The 25,401-nt window shown below is 37.0% G+C and overlaps 1 protein-coding gene across 3 annotated transcripts in view; it reads right to left on the minus strand.

Annotated features, from left to right (window-relative positions):
• Positions 1-10,385: 10,385 nt before the first annotated feature.
• The window catches only part of LOC110163663 (neprilysin), a 31,063-nt gene continuing 16,047 nt past the window's right edge, over positions 10,386-25,401 (minus strand). For all 3 annotated transcript variants that reach the window (XM_055148076.1, XM_020928668.2, XM_055148077.1), the window contains 19 exons: positions 24,029-24,109; positions 23,538-23,633; positions 23,333-23,451; positions 22,861-22,929; positions 22,232-22,366; positions 21,447-21,548; positions 20,522-20,658; positions 20,282-20,375; positions 19,352-19,480; positions 16,171-16,269; positions 16,015-16,092; positions 15,248-15,351; positions 14,984-15,042; positions 14,785-14,904; positions 14,298-14,431; positions 13,457-13,522; positions 13,014-13,109; positions 12,772-12,848; positions 10,386-12,217 (listed from right to left, as the gene is read on the minus strand). In XM_055148076.1, coding sequence (XP_055004051.1) covers positions 12,118-12,217; positions 12,772-12,848; positions 13,014-13,109; positions 13,457-13,522; positions 14,298-14,431; positions 14,785-14,904; positions 14,984-15,042; positions 15,248-15,351; positions 16,015-16,092; positions 16,171-16,269; positions 19,352-19,480; positions 20,282-20,375; positions 20,522-20,658; positions 21,447-21,548; positions 22,232-22,366; positions 22,861-22,929; positions 23,333-23,451; positions 23,538-23,633; positions 24,029-24,109 — 1,895 coding nt within the window. In that variant the 3' untranslated portion in view covers positions 10,386-12,117. The remainder of the gene's footprint in view (positions 12,218-12,771; positions 12,849-13,013; positions 13,110-13,456; positions 13,523-14,297; positions 14,432-14,784; positions 14,905-14,983; positions 15,043-15,247; positions 15,352-16,014; positions 16,093-16,170; positions 16,270-19,351; positions 19,481-20,281; positions 20,376-20,521; positions 20,659-21,446; positions 21,549-22,231; positions 22,367-22,860; positions 22,930-23,332; positions 23,452-23,537; positions 23,634-24,028; positions 24,110-25,401) is intronic.

A 25,401-nucleotide genomic window follows, 5' to 3' on the forward strand; every position in this document is an offset into this window, starting at 1 on the left:
AAAGACATGTAGCTTCTGTTTTTAACCACCAGATGGTAGCATTGCACAGCAACCTCTGTGGTAACAGGCGTCTAGAGTAGGTAGAGCTAAATCAAATGTATGTAGACAGTTGCACAGTACTGTACCAAAGTTTTTTTTTTTTTATTGCTGGAGGTTCTGTATTGCCTCAGGCAGAGAGGACAAAGCACTCTCTCAGCTCCCAAACTGTGGAAAGTCTGTTTCTCCATAGTCAAGCTCCTCACTAAAGATGCACTTTTATTACAGTTTGAGGAGATACCACATATGTTTGAACATTAATGCATGGCTTTGTTGTATTTTTATTTTTATTTATTTTATTTTATTAGTACAGTTTACACTAAACTAAACTTGTGAAGATGTTTGGTCAGCCATGATTGTTTTTAAAATGTGCTATATAAATGTGATTGATTTTCTCTCTGATGTTTGTGTTAAATGGATATTTGTTGGAGTTTGCACAGTTTGTAATCATACTTTTTTCATGTGATATTCTTCAATTACAGTGTGATACGCTCATCCGGGGTTTTAGGTAGAACAGACTGCATATACATAGCTGTAATATAATACGGTCTGGCAATACTTGTGTCTTTGATATCTGGGATAATGATGTTGAAAAGACACTATGGTGGATTTATGACACATTTCCAGGTGCGTTTGTCTATGATGATGTTGTGGTGCTTTAAAATGTGAGTCCCTGCCAAATGCTGCTTTAGATTATTCATGAAAATGCAATAATACCCCACCCCTCTCGAGATATATATTACCATGCTGTCAAGATGCTGTTTATACGACAGAGCAAATGGTGGTCATTTTCATATAAGACACGATATTAAGGCAGTGGAATATTCTGCAGAAACATCAGCTCCCATGGCTTCATTAAATCCTCATTCTCAACACAGGCCTCAACTTAAAAATGTCACAACAGGGAGTTCTGCGAAAGCATCACACAAGACAATTTCAAGTCTCTCTGCGTCTGTCTACAAGAGGGCTGATATGAGGGGCAGCAGAGAAGGCATTGTTCAGTATCACTTGTGGATCAAAAAAACAATAATTTTAGTCAAAATTACAAAATTACTATTCATCTATTTCATCTGAAACTCAATGTTATATTTCTAGTTTCAGATAAAGTGTTTTTTGTCCATGATTGCTTTTTTAAATTACAAAAAAGATTCAAAAGATTCACTCATCACTCATCACTCATGGTAGTGAGGCTGCCATGAGTGATTTTAGGCACTCTTTCAATGGATCTAGAAAACAGTGAAAGTTAAAAGACAGAAAGTAAGTAGTTCTGTATGTGACATGGACTTTTCTAATCTCTTCTATGGTTGCAATCAGTAAATGTAATTATACATTAAACAGTTGTTTCTTTTCCCCAATCCTGTATTGTATGATGAAGAGAAATAAGCAACATAATGGTTGTCCATTTGAAGATCAAGAATATCTGGGTAGTTCTCTGAACATCCCAAGAGGATGAAGCACTTGTAGATAGGAATGCAGTGAGAGTTGAGCATTGATTAGTCGGTCTATGAAAAGCATGGCACATAACATGCTCAGTGAATACTTAAGCATGGATTAAAAGGAGCACTCAAGCACAAGATAAGCCTCTGCACAGGGACTTTAACCTTAACAGACAAGATTCTGAACAGTCTAGTATATAAGGACAGCATTTACCTACCAGGATTAAAATTAGCGATGACACACAAAATCATAAAGGCATGTCACATCAACAAATCAGAACATCAATAAAAGAAGTACATTTGTTGAAATTTAAACAAACCATGTTACAGTATTTTCTGATCTATGTTATAGTTTTTCACTCAAACTGAAAAAAACACCCTGTTCCACATTGTGATTTCATGTGGCAACACAAGAAGTGCTCCATTTTGTTTTTAACCTCCACACACCTTCACTAGAATCCTTTGGATAAATTCAACCCTGAAACTGCCAGTCTCTGCTGAACTAAAGGTAAAAGGTATCTGCTAACATGAAAACTACTGCTTCATGACATCACTAGATAAAACAGAGGATTTTGAGCTTTGGAGATGTAGATAGACTAATAAGGGTTAATTTGGGTGTGTCTTTGATTATTTATAACATGATAACATGGCTTATCAGGATAAATGTTTCATAATATGTGGCCATTAAATCTATATGACTCAGTACACAAACAACTGACATATGTGCTTATGTGTTGTTGTATTATTTTGCTTTACTGTATGTAACAAATATTTAAACATATTTCATTTCCGAATTTGTTTGCATTGACAAACACACACAACTGCAAGAGAAACATCTATGTTATTGCTAGTCCAGGACAAATAAGTCTAATTTAGTGTAATTATTAAAATAATGTGAGTCTTCACCCTCAGAGTGAACTGTACTATTCCTGGAAGTGCGAGGCTGCTTGTAAGGACGCACAATTATCAGGGTGAACAACATTAAGACCTATTCATGATGAGAGGTGCTGAAGCGGAGGGTGGGTGAGCTGTCATCTCCAGACCAGGCCTGTCTCTAACAAGGGCTCATCCAATTACTCTACAAGTGCACTCTCTCCTCTCCTCCTTCACTCGGCTCTGAGTCCACTTTTCAGACCACCTGATATCTCTTTCCTCCGCTCTTCTTCCAACAAAGCATTCTTTTCTATTTTCCTCTCAACTGTGTTTTTTTGGCCAAAAGAATAAGTTAACCATCATCATTTTGTGCACTGGTATAACTGTGTGTATCCTTTCAAGCTGACATTTTTACTCATGCATTCTGACAGGTTTGTTATGCTGCTAAAAAAAACAAGTACATCATTCTGTACCTCCCCCTCTCAACTGGACATGGGCAAAAGCATGAGGATTTTCTCTGGTCATTTTACCAGCCCCTTCTTCTACTGAAAACCAAAATTGATGGAAGTGGTTTTACACCTGTTGAAAACACCAACTTGTTCAATGTTTTTTCCCCTTATTTTTTTTTTGCTACTTTCTATATTTTAGATACATTCAGAGACATCAAATATATTATTTAAGAGATCAGGAATTATGGAGCAAAGGAAATAAAGTAAATATCTATACTTTTTTTTAGTCATAACATTTTTATTGAGCCAAAAACTGTTTACAACTCAAATGGTACGGGATCAATAGTGCTCAGTGATTTTTGGTGTATAAAAGTTAAAATAAATAAATAAAAAATAAGTCACACAAAACTGAGAACAAACATAACAGCCTGCGGAGGTATATACATCTGAAGTGAATCTGGAGATGTTTCTCACATAACTTTACTATTTTTCATATATTTTTTTTTACATTCAAACCCTTAAAGCAGTCACCCTTTGCTTTGTAAAAAAAATATTTAGTTATTTAACTTTTTTTTGCAACATAATTCCATATATCTTGCTACGTACATTTGATATCTTCCATAAGTATCTAAAATATAGAAAGTAGTAAAAATAAAGAAAAGAAAACATTAAATGAAATGGTGTGTCCCAACTTTTGACTGATACTGTATGTGTGAGAGTCTGGTTCTGTACAGGGCACACCACTGTCTCCTGTCTTGTTTCTCCTGTATACCTCACACTCACAGTACAACTGTGTCATATGAAGATCATAACAAAACAGCTGATATGGATATCCTGTTTCACATTTTAGTAAATTGTCCTAGATGTTGCAGAAATGTGCATATACATTTTAAAAGCAGGTGTAGGATTAAATATGAACAAATCCTTTAACTCAACATCTGTAAAATGAAAGAACTAATGGTGGACAATGGACATTAAAAGGTGAAAGCTACAACTGCAGCCTGTAACCATAGTGAGTACAGGGCCAGAGAAGAAAGCCCTCAGTATCCCTCATCCCCCCACCTCCCCACCCCCAGCACATCACCTTCACTAGAGAGAGGAGCTGCTGTCTCTGCCCTGATGCACGGACCCATTCAAAACTTTTGTTAGACATACAGCCACATAATTCATCTTTATCACTTTCTCACAACAGACTTAAATCAGTGAAAGAGCAGTAGTAACATCAAGAGCTTTCTGCTTAAAGATGCATGTAACTTTTCTGCAGGGGGGTATGCCAGTATGCTTGTTTCCATGACAATGATATTACGTTGCCTAGAATGCTCCACAATATTGCATTGAACGTACCTGTTATTCAATTACATGTGTTTTATTGTTCTGTGAAAAAATCTTACTATGAGTTGGGTGTCCTCTCCACAGCTCTGACCTGTATGTTTGCCTGGTGATGACACTATCACTGTTTCCATGGAGACAGATATGTTTAATCCAGGACTACCTTGCAAACAGACATCTTTGAATCTCCATGGGACTTTCTTGATCAAAAAATGAATGCCATACTATGGATAATTCAAGGCAAAGCAATAACGTCTCCATGGAAACAAGCTGTTAGCATACCCTCCTCCAGAAAAGTTACATAAGCACAATACATATTTGAAGTATGATATGTAATGGATAAACATGTACCATATTATGACCCTATATTCCATCCTTTTAAATCCTATATATATGTACAGTATATGAGTTTGACCGTCCTTCTCCTGGGACACTTCTGGCGGTCTCAGCTGTAGAGGCAGTCCCACTGAGACCAAGGCCAGGCTGCTCAGGGTGCTGCACAGCTGCCACCAAGGATCCACAGAGAACAGACTTTGAGCCAACCATCCAAAATGATCCAACATATCCACTTCCAGTTAGTCATATGCCCATGTTTGTTTGCATTTCATGATTACAAGATGGATTTACATTGTTCTCCACCAGTGTTTTTCCAGCCTGCCTACCCAGATGCCAAATCCTCACAGCACCGGCAGCATCATGGCAAGAGGACTCAGGGAAATAGAAAGGCAGTGTGCAATAGAGGTAAGCTAATGAAACCTGCAGACATAGATAATAGTTCTTTTCATCGTTCCTCCTCATTGTTTGTCTCTTTCTCTAGACACGGGACCACCAGATCCAAACCAGAAACTGTTCCCTGCTCTCTTGATAGTGGGCTGGGTGGTGTGCTGTACGGCAGTGGTCTATTTCGTCTACATATTTGCATGGGTAAACTTTTTTCTCTTTGTTAACTCACGTACATTTGAATTAAATGAATCTGAAGTTTATTGTATTTGTTTCACAGAAGAGAGGTTTTGGAGGAAGGATCTGAAATCTTCTACCACTGCATAGAGAATAAAGTGTTTAGTTTGTGGTCTTTTCATAGCTAGATGTTCACTGGAAGTGAACTGGAAGTTATTTGCAAATGGGGTCGAAAAAAATTATTTTCTGTTTCTGTTTACTTAAAAATGGAAATTATGATTTATATATATTTGTACTATATCTCCATATGTTTGAATGTTGTATTAAGTTTGAATTAAGGTATTACTCCCAGATTCATGCAAATAAAGCAGCATTCTCTCACAACCAAAAATATATCACTTTTTTAATTCTCTTGTGGTTGTAAATTATTTATCAATATTCTAAAACTACTCAATATTGTGCTTTAAATAACTGGCTTAATTGCAATATGCAGTGACAAATGAGCCTGACTGACAGACCTCCAATATTCTAGTCACACATCTCAAATATGGGGTGTTAGGGCAGCCAATGTCGTTACCATGGAGACCACCCCTTTTTGGTGATTTTTGTCACTCTGGAACGATGTGGAAAGAAAAATAATGACTAAATAAATTAACTGGAGGGACATGAATATGCCAAGACAAGCAATGATATTTCCACTCAACCTGATGACAAAGCACTAGAGCTAATGATTTTCTTTGGCCGAACACTCTTATAATGAAGATCAAATAATGCAGGTTTTAATTACTGACTCTTTTAACAAATGGGGGTGTTAGGATGTTACGGACCTGAAAAATGTATAATAATGAAAATTTAATATGCAAGTCAACAGTATGCTCTCAAAGGAAAAGCGCCAGAATGCAGATCTAGATTTCTTGTTAATGGTGCACTGTTAACTTTGTGGTTCTTTGTTTCTACGGATATGCCATTGCTCTGCCTGAAATGTTCCACAGAATGACATTAAACATCTCTACCTTACATTTATTAAATTATAGGTAGTTTTATAGCTCAAAAATACCTAGAAAAACTAGAATTTTTGACCAAAGATCTGACCTGTAACTTGGTCTCCATGAAGATAGAGAGGTCTAATACCATACTGTGAAACATTTCAAACAAAGCAATAACATATCCATGAAGAAAAACATTTAACAAGCCCTCCACCAGAAAAGTTACACAATGCAGCTTTAATAAAATCAAACAAAACTATAATAAGACAATTTGTATCACAAAATGAGAATCTGACTTGTCGTGCCCATAGCAACAGTCTCCAAATTTCATGAATAAAATGTTTCTGAGGTGAACACATTTTTATTTATTAATTTTTTTCTACATTATTTTTATATGAGGCATATTTCTATTGCAATACAAGCCATAAATATATTCCTGACTAAGCTGGAGTTGCAAAATAAGGATGCACCTTGTATCTTCAAACTGCGCTCCAGAATGTCTGCTATGGGCCCATGTGATAATGAGGTGAAAGAAGCCCCAGACACACAGGTACATGCCACCCACACAAAGCGCCTGCTAACCTCTTCTGTTTACCTAAATAACAGCCAAACACTGATGCGAGGTTTGTGCATGGAATTAGATGGCTCTTTAGTCATCCTAGCATCTGCTCAAATAGATTGTTATGCAAGAACGCCACAAGCTGCAAACTAACTCATGGTTTCAAGGTGGCGTGGGTTACAAGTGTTTATGGCACGCAGCTGGGATAGTGGAATGCTTTTTTTGTCTCCCAAATATTGCCAAAAGGTATTCAGGTTCTAATTATTCCAGTGTGTGTGATTAAACATGAAAGCAAACCCAACTTGGTGAAGGAGGAGGTACTTTCTTTCAAGTCACCATGTGCCGAGAGTGCTGTGGAGTATGGTATAATTCAAGAGATAGCTCAGAAAAGATCTAAAACAGGGAAGTTAAAAGTGAAGTAAAATAAGTTGAATCAGCATCTCACATCTTCACCAAAAAAAACAAAAACATCCCTGTACACTAATTCTTTGTTGGTCCCAAGAATGCAGATGGCAGTATATGTGGTTAAAGATACAAACAAATAACTGCACACTGGATTTGCACGTTGTAGTAGAATTTGTTATTTTATATTCAATTTAATGGTTTCTGTTTTTTTAAATTGATGCTTATGTTTTCTATGCCACTGTGCTTTATGACAACAAGCCACAAAACTGCATATTTTGATTGCTGCATTGGAATGTTTGTTTTTCATAAAATATTTGTTTTGTCTAATGCTTACGGGTAAGCTTTAAAAAGAAATAAACTTGTTGTCTTGTAAAACTTTATGACATAGGCCTATTTTTGTTCACATTTTGTAAATAATATGAAGAATGAAATGAGCCAGCTGTTTTACGCAAGTTCCACAGACTGATAATTGGAGAATTTTGCTTCGGGAAGGGCATCTGACATAAATAATATTAAAAATAAATATGCAAACAATAATACGAAACTTTTTAGCTGTAGTGATAATACAAGGGAAATACCACACAGCAGAAAATATAGAACATATACAAACTGAAGGATTACATGACATCTATAGCACCATAAGATGCCGTATATAAATGCTGAATGACCACAAGATGTCACTGTTTAATATGATGAGTACGTTGCATCAGTGTAACATAAGCATTCACAAAATTTAGGGTGAGTTTTAACCATATAAATATGTGTAAAGCCTGGTCACAATTCTCTGAACCCACGTGACTTCATAACAAACAGTGGCATTTGCTGTGGCCATTACTTTGAAACTGAAGAAGCTTGTAATTTCTCTGTAGTGCCTCATAGGTAGCACCCTGTGGTGGGTTTATTAAAGCCATGCACTTAAATGGGGTCAGTAAGGTCGCTGTAAAATGTAGCTGTTTTTTGTTTTAGTTCTAGTCACTTATTGCAATGAAAAGCGTGAACATTTGAGAGTGTTTTACAAAGGGCCCAGCTGCCTACTAGTGACCTTTAACTATGAGAGCACACTGAGAGCGCACCGAGAGCTCCATTCAAATCAAAAGGCAATACAGCCCACAGTAATGATGCTTTCAGCGCGTATGACAGTATGGATTTACATGCTTCAGCGCACATTTAAAAGATATACTGTTGTAATTCTTTACTCAACTTCCCCTCACATGAAGCATTCCTGAGGCAGCATGCCCACTGCCCCCACACATACCAGCAGCCCACTGTTAGAGTCACACAGAGGGCCCACAAAAGAAAACGGAGACACTTTATGGACATGGGGCAAATAACTAACAATGTAGCACCAGGGACTTGGAGATGACTACGTCTTTAAAGCATTATGTTACTGATTACTAAAATGTTAGGATGTTAAGACGTTATTACTGAAGGGCCCCTATTACGCAAAACAAAAACATGGTGGAACAGAGTATTCTGAGCTTTGTAGATACTGACAGATTAATAATAAATGGTTACTTAAACATGTGTGAATGTATGTTTTTGATGAGGTAACAGCCTTCTAACAAGGCTTGCACAATATAAGACTATTAAACATTTCAGAGACATTAGACATAAGTAATAAGTTGTATAAGTCTTGTTTTGGATTTTAGACTTACTTAGATTTTATTGATCCACAAGGGAAATTATTTGGACACACTAAATCACAATAAATATAATATTAAGCAAAAAAATATATAAATGGTAAGTGGTTCTTAAGTCTATTATATAAATAATACAAAATGTGTCACTTTGTGTTGCCAGAAAAAAAACTAATCAACCCATAAGGGCTCTCTATGATATAGCCTATTATGTGCTCTAGGTATACAGCTAAAAGGCATCCCAGGCTGTGTTGAAAATAAGATTTCAAGACCTCTTAATATTGTGAGAAATCTCTCCAGAATAAGATCTTGGGCTGTGTAAAGGTGCAAAGTGCAGTTCCCAGGAACATGCTGAGGGGCTGTAATGTTAGCTGTGATGCTACAGGCCAAGCAGCCCAAGAGTAGACAGTGAAGGTGAAAGAACCAGGGAAGTGGGTGGTGTGAACTTTCACTTATCTGCCAGAGTATTAACAGCTTGTGTGGGGAAGTCAGGCGGTAAATAAGCAATTTGAACTGCTGAAAACAATACATCAAGACCCCGCAGCAGAGTCGCTCTAACGCAAACAACACTGGACTTAGTGATGAGATAAAATGATGAAATAAACTTCTGAGTGGATATAGCGAGACTACTTATATTGGCTACCATCTTATTGCATCTGATTCCAATAAATGATGTGATTCTGTTGCAATATGAAGTGAAACCCAGAATACATTTGGTCAACAGTTTCAAATTTGCATGTATATAGTCCGTACTGAACCAGTGAGCAGTACCCATATGCAGACAAACTCATAAGCAAGATGTTAATACCTTTTACCAAATTACATGTCAGGAAAAGTTACAATATTTTTTATGTAAGGACCAAAACAGATTCAAAATAAAGCTTATGATATTGTAACATGATCTGTATGAAACTTAAATCTTGAGTCATACTAAATGACCATCACAATAGTTGTAGATATTTTTTTAGATTTAGATTTTTTTAAGATTTTAAATATGTTTCTCTTATAAGTAGCAGTACATGTCTTTGCTGTCTATCTGATATTATGATTCTGTTTTGCTTCTCTCACTTCCTCAGGTCTCTCTCACATATTTATTGAGTGGAGCTGCAGTTTTAGTCTCTCCTTTTTCAGCATGGGCCATTCCAGAGCCAGGAAATGTGCTGCAGCATGGGGTTTATTTACTGGGCAGGAGCATGGGAGCTGACATAAAAAAAAAAAAAAAAGTCTATTTTCATTGTGCTTAGTATCTTAACACATTATGCCCATATTCCCCAAATGCTTATAAGTAATTACTGGAAAAGCGGGCAGAGCTAAGGCTACTGTTATAAGAACGTTTTGTGGCCTCTCTGTGGATGTGGCTAAATTAAACTATATCCCTGATTCATGGCAGTCTATTCAGCTTCAGTTCAGTTGTGCTGCATCAGTGAGCCTACTTTCAGAGAAAGATCATGGTTATTTTGGGAACACTTCACATACTGTGCTCATTATAGAGCAAAATGATCCTTTATATCAACTTATATAAAGCAGTCAGATCTGAAATAATGTTGGAATAATGTAGGAGCAGGTGTTAGTGTCAGTGGCCCAAATACTGCTTCTGCTAGTACTTCTTCTATTGTGACTACTGATACTACAAAAAATGTGACTAGTACCATTATAGCATTACAACAATTACTTACTCTTCACCCAGACTAAATGCTAATATAGTTCATCTTACCTCTGCTTTAAAACATTAACTTGTGAATGTAATGTCTGCATCTCAACTGAAAACAACTCACATGGACAAAACAATGATTTAATTTTTAATTTAAAGATTTATTTTGAAACAAAAAAATTCTTCAATATGATTATCCGTCAGTATTATAAAGTACTTAAATACAGGCAACTGAGGTATATATCGTTCTTTCTACAGGTGGAGTGTGGGAGGCAGAGCATGTCAGCCTCCATCAAATTCTGTGCATGTTGAAAAGTGTACAATCTTCAACCATTTGCTGCACTAGGAATCAAAGACAGGGTGTTCCCACATGGTGTTCAAAGCAGGGTCAGTTTTGTTCACTAATATATTTTGTCGTAGTTTACATCATCTTATTTTTTGCTGTCAAAAACAATGCAAAAACGAAATAATATTCATAATGACGTCTCTTAGAGTGCTAAAATATGCCTAAATGACTGGATATTTTTGCCTATAAATAAAATCTAAACAAATCTGTTTATCTAAAATACACAGATGGCAGACTGGGGATGAGATCCACCCTTGAATGAAACTGTTCAAATGCATTTTCAAAGAAAGAACAACTCTGGTGCTTCATACATGTGGTAAAAGCTTCACGAAGTAGTACAATGTGATTCATATAATTTGAATTGAATATTTGGTTTGAATAGATGAGTCATGAATTAAGTCCAGTACATTTGCCTGACATTTTATCAACTGCATCTAGTTTATAATTTACACATTTTTACTAAAATGCAGCATCATTTTAGACTTAAGACTGAGGTCAAAATGAACATTGGTTGCAACTTAAAATGATTATTATTTGGATAATAAAAATAAAAGTATAAACAATGACAGATATGACAAAAATAATAATTATGCACTGTGTCCAAATTATATACCAATTGGATTTTTTTTTTTTTTACTCAGAGCCAAATATAGCTAAAGATGGGATTTTTGTCCAATAATCCACACCCACCCGCTCTGGCTGGCCCCATGCAGCAGACATGAAACATAAGGCATAGCAGTCGCCCGCTTTGTAGAACCACCTTAATGACTACAGGAGACAGTGATGTGCTGCTAATGAGAAATACATGGGTGAGAAAGGCTTTATAAAAAGGTGTTGCAGATTGTCCACTCTGTATATTATAAGCAGCAGTGAAAGGCAAGTATATTATTTTGGTTCATTTGAAACTCTACTAATTAACCTTCCATTCCTGAAACAGTGTATAATACTCGATAGCTGTATACAATATAAAGATGTATATAAAAATATATTGAACATGTGTGTGTCTAAGAAAGGCAGTCTTCATTTGGCACAAACGGACATTTCTCCCCCTTGTGGTCTTGGCTGTTTTTGTTGTTGTTTTTGGCACTTTGAGTGTGTACCATAAACTTATGTATTACCTGCAGCAGCTTGCATCAGCACACTGTTTAACTTCACATCCCCTCATGTCTTACGTTTGTCCTACAGTGAATGAGAGCCATTTGAAGTTTGTCAGTGGTCATAATCAAAACAAGTTGACCATGTTCACATTGAGTATGAATGATAAATGCATGATAATTTCCAGTGAAACAAAAATATGAATGAACTATAAATCTCCACCTGTAAGGAAAGGTCTATTCCACCATGTCCTCAGAAGAAGTGCATACTGTGGTGCCAGTTCACCAATCCTGGTCCACTTGATTATTAAAGGCTGAGGGGCTGTCTCCAAGCTTCTTCTGTGTACCCCATATTCAAAACGCCACTGGTCATGGGCTAAATGCTGAGAGTCAGCTGCCTCACTATAGTCCCAGCAGAATCACCACACACGGCACACGGTCTCTGGAACCATGCTGCTGTTCTTGCTGCACTTGAACGCTTTGGCAAACTCAGGGAAATTCTGAAGCGAACCGAGTACCCTGTGAAATACAAGAGAAAATGATTTTCTAAACTACAGCAGGAAGTCATAACAACTCTCATAAGAAATTGTAAATAATTATATCTTTGATGCAGTGTTTTCTCAGCACTGCATTGTTTGTCCATGCTGGCAGCTAGTGAACAGGGGCACCAGTACTGATACACTGCTCAGTGATTTCAGAACATGAAACCACAAGGTTGGCAGTTCAAAACTGGCTCTAGTCAGTGCATCCTGCATTGAGCAAGATCCTGAATTTTCCTTATGAATGTGAAGTGTGAGCCAGTGTGGTGGAAGCCACTGATAATGATGATGTGGTAACAAAAGTAGCTCCAGTTTTTAAATAATGGCCTACTGTCAGAGGTTAAGGTTAGTAGTTATTTACTCAGTAAGATTGTAAAGATACTTTTTCGAAGTAATGTTACTCTTACTTGTCTACAGTTTTGGCTACCCTACCTACCTCTGAGCACTATAGCTCTTTGAACAGCCTGTAAGGCTTGTAGCACAAGTCATGAAGTCCATTAAAGCCATTACCATTTATATTATTATGTACTCTACCTGAATTGTCCTGGACTGTGAACATCTACTTTGATGGAATTGACAGCTTGCTTTGGTCGATGAGTCCCACACCAAATCTAAAATAGTGAGTAGAGTGAATCTTAGTGATAATCCACTAGCAAAGAATCTTACGTCTTTTGTTTGTATTAGGTGAGACAGGTTTATAAATGACTATTGCACAAACATGCATCATTCACCATCATTCACACCCCTCTTCTGTCAGCGGATGTAAGGTTTCATACCTGGGCAAAGTTTAGAAAGAACAGCTGATCATGGGAGAGCTTTATACCAGGAAGAGGCGGTTCTTCTCCATGCAGTGCCACATAGTTTTTGTAGGCCTGCAACAAAAAAGTAGCTTACACAGAGGGCTTTTCTTTCTGTCTATGTATCTAGGGTGTTCTGGTTTGTGTTTGTGGCATATTTGTTATGACTTTGTAATACCACATTGAATTGGTCTGGCAAGTTTCTGAGTGTACCGTACTTACCCTTTACCACATTGTTACAATATAATCATTTACTGCTAACCACACGTCTTATTCCCACACACAATGAAAGTTGATTGTAGTCACAATCAAATTATGAGAAGCAATAATAACTACAGAGTTGAATGTTGTATTTGAAGTGGAAAACATTCTAAACATTGCTTCGATAAAAGACTTCAAACTGCTGCCTGTGGGCTCATTACCTGATACGCCTGTCGTATACCACCATTGTCAGCAATGTTCTCCCCGAGGGTGTTATTACCGTTTAACTGGGGATGGGAACAAAGAGAGGACACAGATTGGTGAGAAGGAATGCACTGGAGGAGCTGTAATTGTTTCATTTTATTTCAGCCAGTCACAGATATCACTCCTTTGGATACAAGAAATCATTTCTTCCCAGTGGGAAAATATAAACAACAGCATGGCTTTGTTCAAAGAAGCAGGAGGGGGAGGCAGAGTGAGAGAGCGATGGTTATGACAACACAATATATTAAAGACATGAGACAGAGAAGAGAAAAGAGATGAGCCAGCACTAGTGTTCTGACGGGAGACAATTATAAATAGGCCCTTGGTTAAATAAAAAGGCTCGATGCCTTTTCACCCCTGAGGCAAAATATCCTGCAGCTTTTTCAAAGCTCTTGGCTCTCCTAAATACTGACTACTTTTATTACTTTTCCCAAAGCAGCACTTTTTGTGCTAGGTTTATTAACTTAAAAATATTAGCATATATCTTATATGCATCTCTTTTTATTTTGTGCTCTAGAATTTGCCCTATTTATTATTTACAGAACTTTCTTTTGGAGGTTGTGGATAACGTTTTACACACTATCAAAACAAACTTTATTAGTGGTTTGCAACAGCTGAACCAAAGTCTTTTCTCTGAGTGCAGTATTATGATCAGTGAATACAAAACTGGACACTATCATGTGTTTGTCTGTGGATTTGTGTTAATTACTTATATTGAAAACATAAAATGCTGGTACTCACTTTGGTACTCTATAAATTTTAATTGTCAGATGAACATAATTAAGAATAGTAACATACATGCAGCCCATTGGCCAGATCCCAGGAGAAGTTTCCATACTGATCCACAATGCACTTGGACAACTCCAGGAACCTCTGAGTGGAGTCTGGGGTCCACCAGTCCTTCAGGTCTCCGTCTTTATCATAGTTCCTGCCTAAATCATATTACCAAGACAACTGGTTATATTTCAATTGGGCACAAAAACATTTCTAATGTACTTTTTATGCTGTACTGCAACAGTTCAAAATGAATTATGCATAGTTTTAACATAACTACCTTTGCTAATTAAGGTTAAGGACCCTATATTGTCCCCATAAGAAATAGGTTTTCTTAGATAAGTAGGCCTATTTTGCAGAAGTAGCAACCGCCTTTCTGAATGAGTAATTTTGATAATAGTGGCAGTAGTAAAGACGCACAAATTAGTGAATGCAGTTCTTATTCTGCTTCCACAAAAATTGAGAGTTTTTTCGCCAAAGACATCTGCCTTATAATAAATGAAAGTCATACCATTGTCATCAAATCCATGTGTTATCTCATGACCAATCACCATGCCAATCCCCCCGTAGTTGAGTGACTTGGTCTGGCCTTTACTGAAGAATGGAGGCTGGAGGATCCCTGCAGGGAACACTAAATCCCCATAACCCCCCCCATAACTGTTACTGCAGGCTTACAATCATGCTGAGCTGCATTAGCATACGTTACATACCTATTTGGTTTTTACTAGAAGAATAAAATGCATTTACAACAGCCGCTCCTGTTACCCACCTACAGAGAGAAGAGAGTGCACATTTGAGATTCCGAGTAAATCACAAAATTAACCTGTGGTAATAATAACCAGAGCTAATATTAGCATTCCTGCTGTTTCTAGTGCGAGTGTGGGAGTTTGTGTGGGAGAAAGTACTACAAAATGCAGGCAAGCTAACAACATATCATTTTCCTTCTATCTTTTTTACTACATGCACAGCCTTACTCTTCTTTGTTGACTTTGACTCTGAGTTTACGAAGCCGTTTCTTCTGTGCAAATTCCAGATTCTTCAAGATGTTTTCAAAGTACTCCTCAGCACTGTAGTGGAGCTATAGCACGAGGCCAAAGAAACAAGAGATTAGAGTAGATGAAAGCTCTCAACACCAAGTCATTTATTTCACTGCAAGAATATCATAATCCCTAAATCCACTAAGATCTCTTATAGGGTGCAGGTACTTTGAATCAGATACTTTTGTAATAATATAAGTTAAACAAAATATCTACATTGTAGAAAGTTAAAGTGGTGATAAAATGTGTTAAAGAAAAAGACTAAACATAAATTTGGTTTCACCGGTAATATCCACTCGTGAAATTTTCCATAAGCATCAAGAGAGAACAGCTTTGGTTCAAAATTAAAACAATACTAAAATTCCAAACTCAATTTTGAGACTAGGGAAGAGATTTGATATAAGAATATAAAATAATTTAGTTTCTGTTATTTTCATGTGGTCTAGTACTATCAATACCTAGATAATTAATGCTCTCTATTATTTTTTCATCACCAGTTTATGTAAATTATTCAAATATAATGCATTTTAAGAGACCAAGACTTGGGAAAAAAAAAAAAAAAAAAACACTCAGTAATGGTAAATATGTGCATTATTTGACTAGCATGTGCTTCTGTAAAATTCTCTCAGCCTTGTACAAAATATTACAAACTATATCCCACAAAAAATAAATAAATAAAACAAAATGTCTAATTAGCTACTCACATCTTTATACTCATTGTTGAGAAACTGATCGTCCCTTATGTTGTCAGAATAACCAATCCTTTCCCGAATAGCTCTAGCCTGAAGAAAGGAGAGGAAAAAACACAATTAAGATTTCATTTGCTAACTTAGTAAAACAACTTTGAGGTTAAAGTGAACCTTTTCCTCAGCTGCCTTCTTGGTTTGTGCATCCATCCAGGTCAGGTCATCCAAATTGCTAATGAATACTTCTCGGATATCTTTAATCATCTCCTGCATCTGGGGCCCACATAGATTAACACAGAAAAAACAGTAATCAAATAAGCAGTCAGAAGATGGAAGATAGCTCCATGCCTAACTACATAGTGGACTATATTTCAAAGTCTCCATAGTGTGGGCGTTCAGCGTTTTGCTAAGAGGGCTTGTAACAATGTCTATTGGGAAAAACGGTTTCATAAAAGAATTATGTAACAAAATTATGAAATATGTCTCAAAGTTCTTTCTATGTTCAGGTAATTAAGCTAAATATTTCACATGTATTGCATAAAACATCTTCAGGTCAGTGTTTTATTTTTTAAGGAATTGTCAAAGATTGTGGTACACAAAGAGACAGACTGACTGACGCCTTCACCATGGGATTTTGTTGTGCAAACCAAACATGTCTTGCATAAAACATGACAAAAACAAGACATGAAAAAACTTAAATGTAATGAAAAAAGAAAAGAGGAAAGGTTGCATTTGCTGACAGATTGCCATAATGACGGGTGTACAGGCAGATGCATTCCTCTGTCTCTTCACATCAGCCAAGCTCTCCCTAACACACTGCAACACACTTGAACACCACACCATGGCCAACCACAAGGACCACAAGCGGCTCCTAGATCCAAAACTTTTAGGCTGAAGCCACATTTGATCACTTGCCATCATAACTTTGATGATAAACATTAAACAATGGCTCTGGTAGTTGATTTCTTGTAGCAGTAAGCCTTGAGTTAATCTTTACACAAGTATGTTTACTTGTACTTTACATTTCCACCTCTGATTAATAAAAAAAATTGTATCAGTGCCTCAAGCCTAATTCTTAGCATGTGTATGTGTACTTCACAGACATCATGCCTGAAATCTGAATCTGAAGTTGGCATGTTAAGATTGCAGTGGCTCTGCCAAGTTTCATAGGTCAGCATCTTGCCCCAGACTCCAGTGCTACTCCAGGCTATCAAGTCTCTTGGGCTGAGCTCTGGCCTTCCTCAACCAGGCATCTCCACCTGATCAGCCTCTGTCATTGATCGCAGAGGGTACAGTGTGCTGCTCACGTTTCCTCACACATCTCAGCTCATGCTTTTCAGCTAGGTCCCAGCAGAGATTTACTTGTTTATGACCATGAAATGACAAGTTTAAATCTTTTTTCTGGTGAATGGTTCATGTGGCTGCATCTCTGGATAATGTGGAGCATTATAACATGTTCAAGTCTGACATTCCTCCTTCTTTGGATGCTATAATTGTGATAAGTAGGACATGCACATAGTGCAGAGGTAACCTTTACATGCACTTCTCCTACATGTGCAATCTGTAGCAGAAAACACAGTTGGAGGATGGTGGTCCATGTGCTTATTATGGCAGCTGGCTGCTCAACAATGAAGTGCTCTCATCTCACTAGAAGATGTTGTCCAATGAAAACATGGGCTCATCAGTGAGATAGTCCTCTAGTTTGGAAAATGGCAAAAGCAGAGGTTGGTTTCTGTCAAATATTTAAGAAACTATGCCATGTAATCTGACTTTAAAAACATAAGTGAAGTCATAGGCCACAGTCAGTGTATTTGTAAGCAATAACGTTGTATTATTCTGTGATGTGGTTTGGAAGTGGTTTAAGATGATTTACTTAGATGATTGGTTTTGTTTGTAAGAAAAAGTCAAATCTTGTAGTTCAACTGCTATATGATACATCTCGATTCCTCGATACCTAACTTTTTTTTACTGACCCCCTTTGACTAGAGTTAATATTGCAAATGTAAAAAAAAAAATATATATATATATATATATATATATATATATATATATATATATATATTTTTTTTTTTTTTATTGGGCCATAAATTCATTTAACTTCATGTGCAATATCCATCAGTAGTCCAGCTGTCTGAGCCTGCAATTCTCTGGCTTATTATTCACCTGGTTAGTTTGTTTTTCATTAGTCTAGGGCCAAAGGTAGGCACCAGGAAACTCAACTAAATCTGCTTTTGTATTCCTCACATGCCTGGACTCATCTCCTGTGTGTTGTAATAAATATTTACTACTTCCAAAATTCGTGAGATGCAGAAATATACATAAACAATGTTATAAATCTGCTCATAGACAAGATGCCAGCTGTGGTTATGTGCCAGTTTTGCAGAGAAATACACACGTCCATTTGGTTCTATCAGAAATCCATATGGTAAAGCACAACAAGGTGATGATTTACACTGTGTAGCAGATGCATTCACACACACGCGCGAGGAGTCACGTGGACTATGGGACATTTATAACTGCATGCGTCCAGAGGAGCAGGGAGCTGAGTGGGCATCATGTCGAGTGTAAAAACAGAAGGGAGGAAAAAGACTGGTCTAAATAGAAGAAGCATTAAAAGCAACAAAGCAAGCCAACTCTAAGACCAGAAGAGGCTGATCATTTTGTTTATATTGGAGAGCAAATTAGATTGTAAATATGCGTGCTTCTTGATTTCACTTTCAAGCAATACTTATTAAAGTGCTACTGTATTTAACTGCCAGTCTAATGTTTATTTGAAAAACGTTTGGTTTATACCAGCACATGAAAACCCACGGAACATATGTACTCATCGAGGATATTATTCTGCTGTTAATCAAAAACAAAGTACATCTATTCAAATACATTATAATTTAATGAATTTAGCTTGTTTTAAACAATTGTCTCCATCATCAAATTAAGCGCAAAATCTCCATAAACATAGTCATTAAAAGCTAAGCTGTGTTCTAAATATATTATCATTCTTATCATTTTTATGGAAACTTGTACTGCAAAAATGCTTAGTAAGCTTGAAAGACACAACCCTCTATATATGTTATATGTGCAATGTTACTGAGCGATTAAAAAAGGTTGTTTAAAGCTTTCTTTTTCCCTTGTTTCTGTTGCTTTTTTGAACAAACCTGCTTAACAAAATTAATTGTTAAGCAGGTTTGTTCAAGATTTACTTAAGTGATAGTTTACTATTATGGGGAGTGTTTGGATTAGAGTAACTGTGGGCAATTCTCTGAGCCCAAGATTCCCTTTTGGAACAACAAAACTAACAGTTAAAGAAAACATTTTATCAGAAACTAAATTCATTATGATTTGAATCCACACTGACCAGTTCTTTGCTCTTCTCGGAGAAAGCCTCTTGCACGTACAGCCGGCCCACAGCATTCTCCAGGTTGTTGTTGACATACAGAGCACACTGTCTCCACACGGCTGCCTCTGAGGTGGTGCCAGACAAAGCCTATGGAGCAGGGCACAGAACAGCCATTCAAAGCATAGACCCCAGGAGCATTCTTTGTGATTGTAGCATCATTGTACATCAGTGGAATGGCAATGAGTCTTAAGAATATTGTGTATTGTGTTTACATACACTTTTTAATGTATTCATCTGTTTTGCTTTTCCCATTAGAGGTTGCTGGAGCTTATCCTTGGAACTATATGAGCCATAGCCAGAGAAAAGCATGAACGATGGCCAAGACTTATACCGGAAGACTACCCTTTAACATCACATTTGTTTTCCATAACCACTCTGCCACTGCGCAGCCCTCAAACAAATAAAACCTTGATATACTGAACACTGTGGACTATTTAATTGGATTTAATAGAAATTCAAAATATATCACAAACAATCAGTATTGAAATTTGAGTTGTTGCAGTTGTCAAATTGCCAAAACTAAGTAAGAATTGTGCTGTCCTCATTGTTAAACCTCTACAAATATGTTCTGAAATGCATGGGAATCTTTCAGTTCATATTTCAGTCTTCTATCAGATGTTAATGTTCCTGCTGGAGTAATTTATTATGTGAACACTCCAAACAGAATCATACTTTTTAAACATATATTGCAAATCTAATCACAATCAAAATAAAATATGATTCTATTTTTTCCCAAAATTGTGCAGTCTTAGTATTCAGTAGCAAAAACTGAATGTGTTCAAACAAAGTGTGTATGCTTATGACCACAGTTATTCAAAGACAATGAGCCTGCCCCTTTGCCCAACTGTGTAACTTTTATAGTGACACCTTTAGGCGCACAGCTTGTACCTTTCGAAAGGCTTTCCTGGTGTCTCTGTATGCTCTGCTCAGGCCCACCACCATGTTCATAGCAAAGCGCCACACCATGTAGTTCTGTAGATCCCTGTAAAATGAAGAATGTTCAAAGAAAACACTCATATGAAAGCAAGGCTGTAGCGTATGGCAAAGAAGAGCTGGTGTTTTTACGGCATGCTGGGCACTCTAATCCATACAAACTTCTCATTCTTAAGTGATATAACCTGGTCTCACCGTTTGCTATATTTTTCCAGGAGAACGTTGAGTTTTCTGTAATAGTTTGGTGAATAGTTGATGATCTTCTCTGTGTCAGGGACAGTGATGTTGACTGTGTTCATAATTTTTGCTGTGAAGTATGTCCAGTTGAAAGTCTACAGAGGAAAAGACACAATATTAAAGGAGACATATGTTATAATAGTAATGGCAAGGAAATCAAGGAACAATTTTTTATAATTAGTATTTAGTATTTTATTACACTTTATAATAACTACACTTTAATTAGCCTTAATGAAGCATGAAGAAAGACTAAAGTAATAATCAATAAATAGTTTATTAACAGTTTATTAAAGCAGACTTACTGTGCAAAATAGAATTTTTAGAGGTTTTAACCATGTTATAGTTGTTTCCCCTTCTAAATTCCTCTCACAAAGTTGTTTTTGGAGAGATTCATGCATGTTTGAGCAATCTGTAATCGCTTATTTACAAGGCGCCATATTGCAGACTCCAGTAGACACCCACTGTTCTGCTTTATTTTCTTAATCAATGATATGCGTTAAATTTGGCAGCACTGCATAGTGTGATGTGCAGCTATCCATCAAAGATGCTGGCAAAATCATGGCTCTTTGTTGTGATGATGTTTACAATGACGTCAGCCCCCAATGGGCACCACAGTTTTCTAATACAGCAGTCAATGTATTTGTTTCTTTTATTAAGTAGTTTTTGGATGAATATTGCGTTTGTGCAAATTATAACATAATGATCCAACTATTGATCATCATGAAATTAATCTTTGTTCATGCTTTACTAAGGCTGAATCTTTGTAATAAAAAAAAAAGTCTTCCCTACAATGAGCAAAAGGCAAAATCTACCCGTATTAACTATTTTTCCAAGAATTATGTCTAGAAAATTATACGTTTTATTTGAGCTAGACAGTGTTTACCTTTGACTCAACCTCAAGAGTAAAGTTGGCATTCATGTCCCCTAGCTCCATCTTGTTGTAAAGCAATACAGGGTTGTTGCGGTCCTCTGGGGTGTCCGTAGCCTTGGAGAGCAGAAGGAAAACGTAGGGGTCAGAAATCACAAACCCTGTCACAACATCACCAAGCTTTTCCCAGACACTTCCATACAACTGCACCGTGAGGTCCAGCACCAACAAACATATCAGTGGTCCCAGGAGGCTTCAGGTCTGTAAATGTCAGCTTTGAGAAGGTAGCAAATGCCCTATAAAAGCCAGCGGTGGAGTGGAGCTGAAGTGAAGCGTGGCAGTAAGCAAGACAGACTCACAAAGACAAATGTGCAGCCTGGAAAACTACAAGTTCTCCTAGAGCTATTTGGGACTGGAGAGTGGTGGCCGCTTAATTTTAGGACCAACCAGAGTGGAGGCACATGACAGTTTTGCTATACTATACGTGGACAATGCAACCTAGAATTAGTGAACCAACATAGGAAGTGAATATTTCTTGCTATGCTAAATGGCAAGCATATCTTTTGCCCTGGAGACAAGCAGGTGACACTACTAGGCCAGTTTACAGGGTAAGGCTGTGGAATGGCATGGGTACTCACAATAAGAATACATTTTTTGAAGATATTTTTAACAACAAAAACACTTGCAACAATGTAAGATACAGTATACATAAAGGAATAACGCTATATAATAAATAGTAATATGTGAATGTCTGTTTTCCTTTGGTACAAAATTCCTGAAATCCTCTTCTGTTTGCTTACGTTGGCAATGTCTTTTTCCAAGTCGAACACTCGCGTCACCTCCTCCCTGATACTGGTCTCATTGATGGACAGTCCCCGGTCTGTGCGTATGAGCTTCGCCAGGTCAATCATGAACTGTTCATATGCCCGACACGCCTGTCAGTCAAATATATACAATTCATTAGTAAGTCCATTACATCAAGACATTTACACCAGTGCAGTAAAACAGGTGTTTACATTATATGGTTAAAGGGAATTTATATTCATCGGGGAAAGATGGCCACTCCAATCACAGGCATCTGGTCCATATTAAGAGGGGACTTAATCTCGAGTTTAATCATCCCTTCTGAGCTTAGGAGACTTTTATGCGTTGCACATGGAGAGGCACATGTTGGCATTCTGTTTTAGGTGCGCACTAAAGACACACATTAACTCAGGTACTGCTGTTTTAAGTGACACCCCCTTCACTCTCTGGGGCATTAAGTTTCCCAGAACAAGCTCCAGGGGAAGAGAAACTGAGACTCTGTGGCGCACATCCAAATGAACGCATGCAGCTGTTTTGAAAGTACACCAGGTTAAGCCATAATCATATGTTTGGGTACATTGTATGTACTGTATGTTTGCCATGTGTACTGCACAAGTGATCTCACCTCTGCATATGGCCCATTGCAGGAGTAATAGTCTCGAGACAGGAGGCCGAGACTTGACTGCTGGTCGAACTGGCAACAAATGGAAATAAAAATAATATATAAAATGTTGCAGCGTTGTATTTGAGCCAATCACAGCAAAAGCTGGGATCATGTGTGAAATGTAAATAAAACCAATTTGCATAAGTAAAATTTTAAAGTGAAATTTGATCAATATTACAATTTAAAAAGAGCTTTAAATGGGACATGATGTTTTTGAATAACGTGTTTTACATTTTGTGTATTCTGTTTAAACTATGTTCATATAAAATAGCAAAGACTGTGAGGTTTATATTAAAATACTGCTGAAAAATCTTGTATTTTGTTGTATTCACATTTTACATTATGATCCAACTTTCCAAATTGGCCGTGAATGTTAAAGCTGGTTCAACATGATCTGTGAAAGAAGAACATCTTGCTGTAGTTGCACACCTACATGAATGATGTGTGAATTGGAATCTCTGTCATCGGTGCCAACAAAAAAGTTAACCAAAAGTTGAGTTTCGTATTTTTCATTGAGTTTAGCAACAACATCCTCCAGTCTCCAAGTTGCACCTGATGACAGAAGAAGTAAAGCAACATGATATAATCAAAATAATATATTCAATTTGGAAAATCTGCAGTTGTAGAGAATATATTACCGTAACGTGTGTCCCAGTCATCTAGTGCCATTGGCCATTCAAAGACATCAGGCAGCATTTCCAACAATGGTAGGCCTCCCCTTTGTTCTATTAGACCTTAAAACAGAGGATGTTAAGTTAAGATTTATTAAAATTCTCAACTGGTAATGTTTTATTGTTCTAATACAGCAACAGTCATAAGCAATATTTGTCTGCTAAAATGTTTTGATTTGGTTTTACTATAAAAGTAGTGAGAGCTATAAACTGAACTACAAATATTTTAAATCAGCAAACAACAGTAACAATACTGTGGTGAAAGAAATGCATAGTATTTATTTATTTATTTATTTATGTTTTTGACCTCTTGACTCTTCAATATGAAAGGGGATGTGGGGATACAGCTGTGTTATAACTGTGCTTTTCCATTTCTGAATGCGCATAATATTCTGTTACTAAAGTGACTGTCCTCCTGGGATTGAAGGTTTTGAATTCACTTTTGTACAATGGCTTACTTTCATTGGTGCAGGACTTGTAAAGGGTCTTGGCCTTGGTGAGTGCAGCAGCCTCACCCTCAACGCTCTTTTCAAGGACACCTACAGGAGAGAAAACACTATGAGAATACACAGGAGCAACATGTAGCAATGCCTACAAGACAAAGGGCCAAGGATTATCCACTGGCTATCAGAAAATATACTTTTCCACAGTGTCAGGCTGAGTGTTCAAATAAGTATCTTTCTAAAATAAATTTATTTTTGCTGGGGTCTCAGGTCTTTAGAGCAATATCCTAACCATGGCCTTTAAGTAGAGAACTGTTTGTTAAGTAATTCTTCATTATTAGCAGTTACCTAGTCCCCCTTTACACTTGGTGTGGTGGTGGTAGAAATGGTCATGAAATAGCAATCTGTCGTGGTTATTCTGCCCTGGCAGCTGTGGTTACATTATCTTACAACCACCAATATGTGACAGTGTGCACTGAAGTGAAGAGGAGACTGAGAGGAGAGCTGAGTCAGTGTTCTCATAAAAAGTAAAAAACACTGTCAATAAGGACTTTCAATACAAATGACAGCACTACCTCTTGTCAATGTATTTTAACAGAATCTATTTATTAAGCTCCATGTGTGCAAATAATATAGAGCAGCCCTCATTAACATTACACACTGTATGATATCATGTTAGAGCTTGGCGGTTTTCCTATGTCAGTAAGTCCATCAGTTAACTTCCAAAGGTCAAACTCTTACAAATGCCCTTTTCACTAAGAAAAGCACTAGATGATAAATGGACCAGAACACAGGGATAGACAACAACATTGTTAGGCAATGAGTGTACATGCACTTTGTTCAAAGGCCACCTCAGGTCTCTGCCCCGCAGCATAATGAATCCACTTTATATATACAGTTTATGCCCTGTACTTATGATGCCCATGATACAGTATTTATTGTTTAGGTTCTGCCAAACATACTGTATTGACAAAACAAGTTAAGGTTCAGTCTAAATTATTCAAATAATGAGCATATTTAGTGCTTGAAAACAATAGTAAAGTTTGCTTTACTGCATGTTTTTGTAGCTGTTTTAACAAGAACCTCAGGTAGCATAGCCTTAGGCCACATGTGTCCCCCAGCCAGCAAACAGCTAATCAGAATGAGTAGTGTGTGAGAGTGCTAATGTGTAGTCTACCCCTCTCACAGCCTGTGTTGTGAAAACAATAGGCAAACTACTTTTAATGCCTTAAAAACATAGTTATAATGTAACTTAAAGCTTCAAACAGACTCTGAGAGTTTCACATTCTTTATCCCTGAGAAGCTTCGAAGAACATGTATGCATACCAATACAAAACAAGCTGAAAGTAAAAACAAGCGATACAATGAAATGAACTTGGGCTATCTGA

This window comes from Boleophthalmus pectinirostris, unplaced genomic scaffold (assembly GCF_026225935.1).
Source record: "Boleophthalmus pectinirostris isolate CB_2022bp ecotype Guang Dong unplaced genomic scaffold, ASM2622593v1 HiC_scaffold_9, whole genome shotgun sequence".
Classification (NCBI taxonomy): Eukaryota; Metazoa; Chordata; class Actinopteri; order Gobiiformes; family Gobiidae; genus Boleophthalmus; species Boleophthalmus pectinirostris.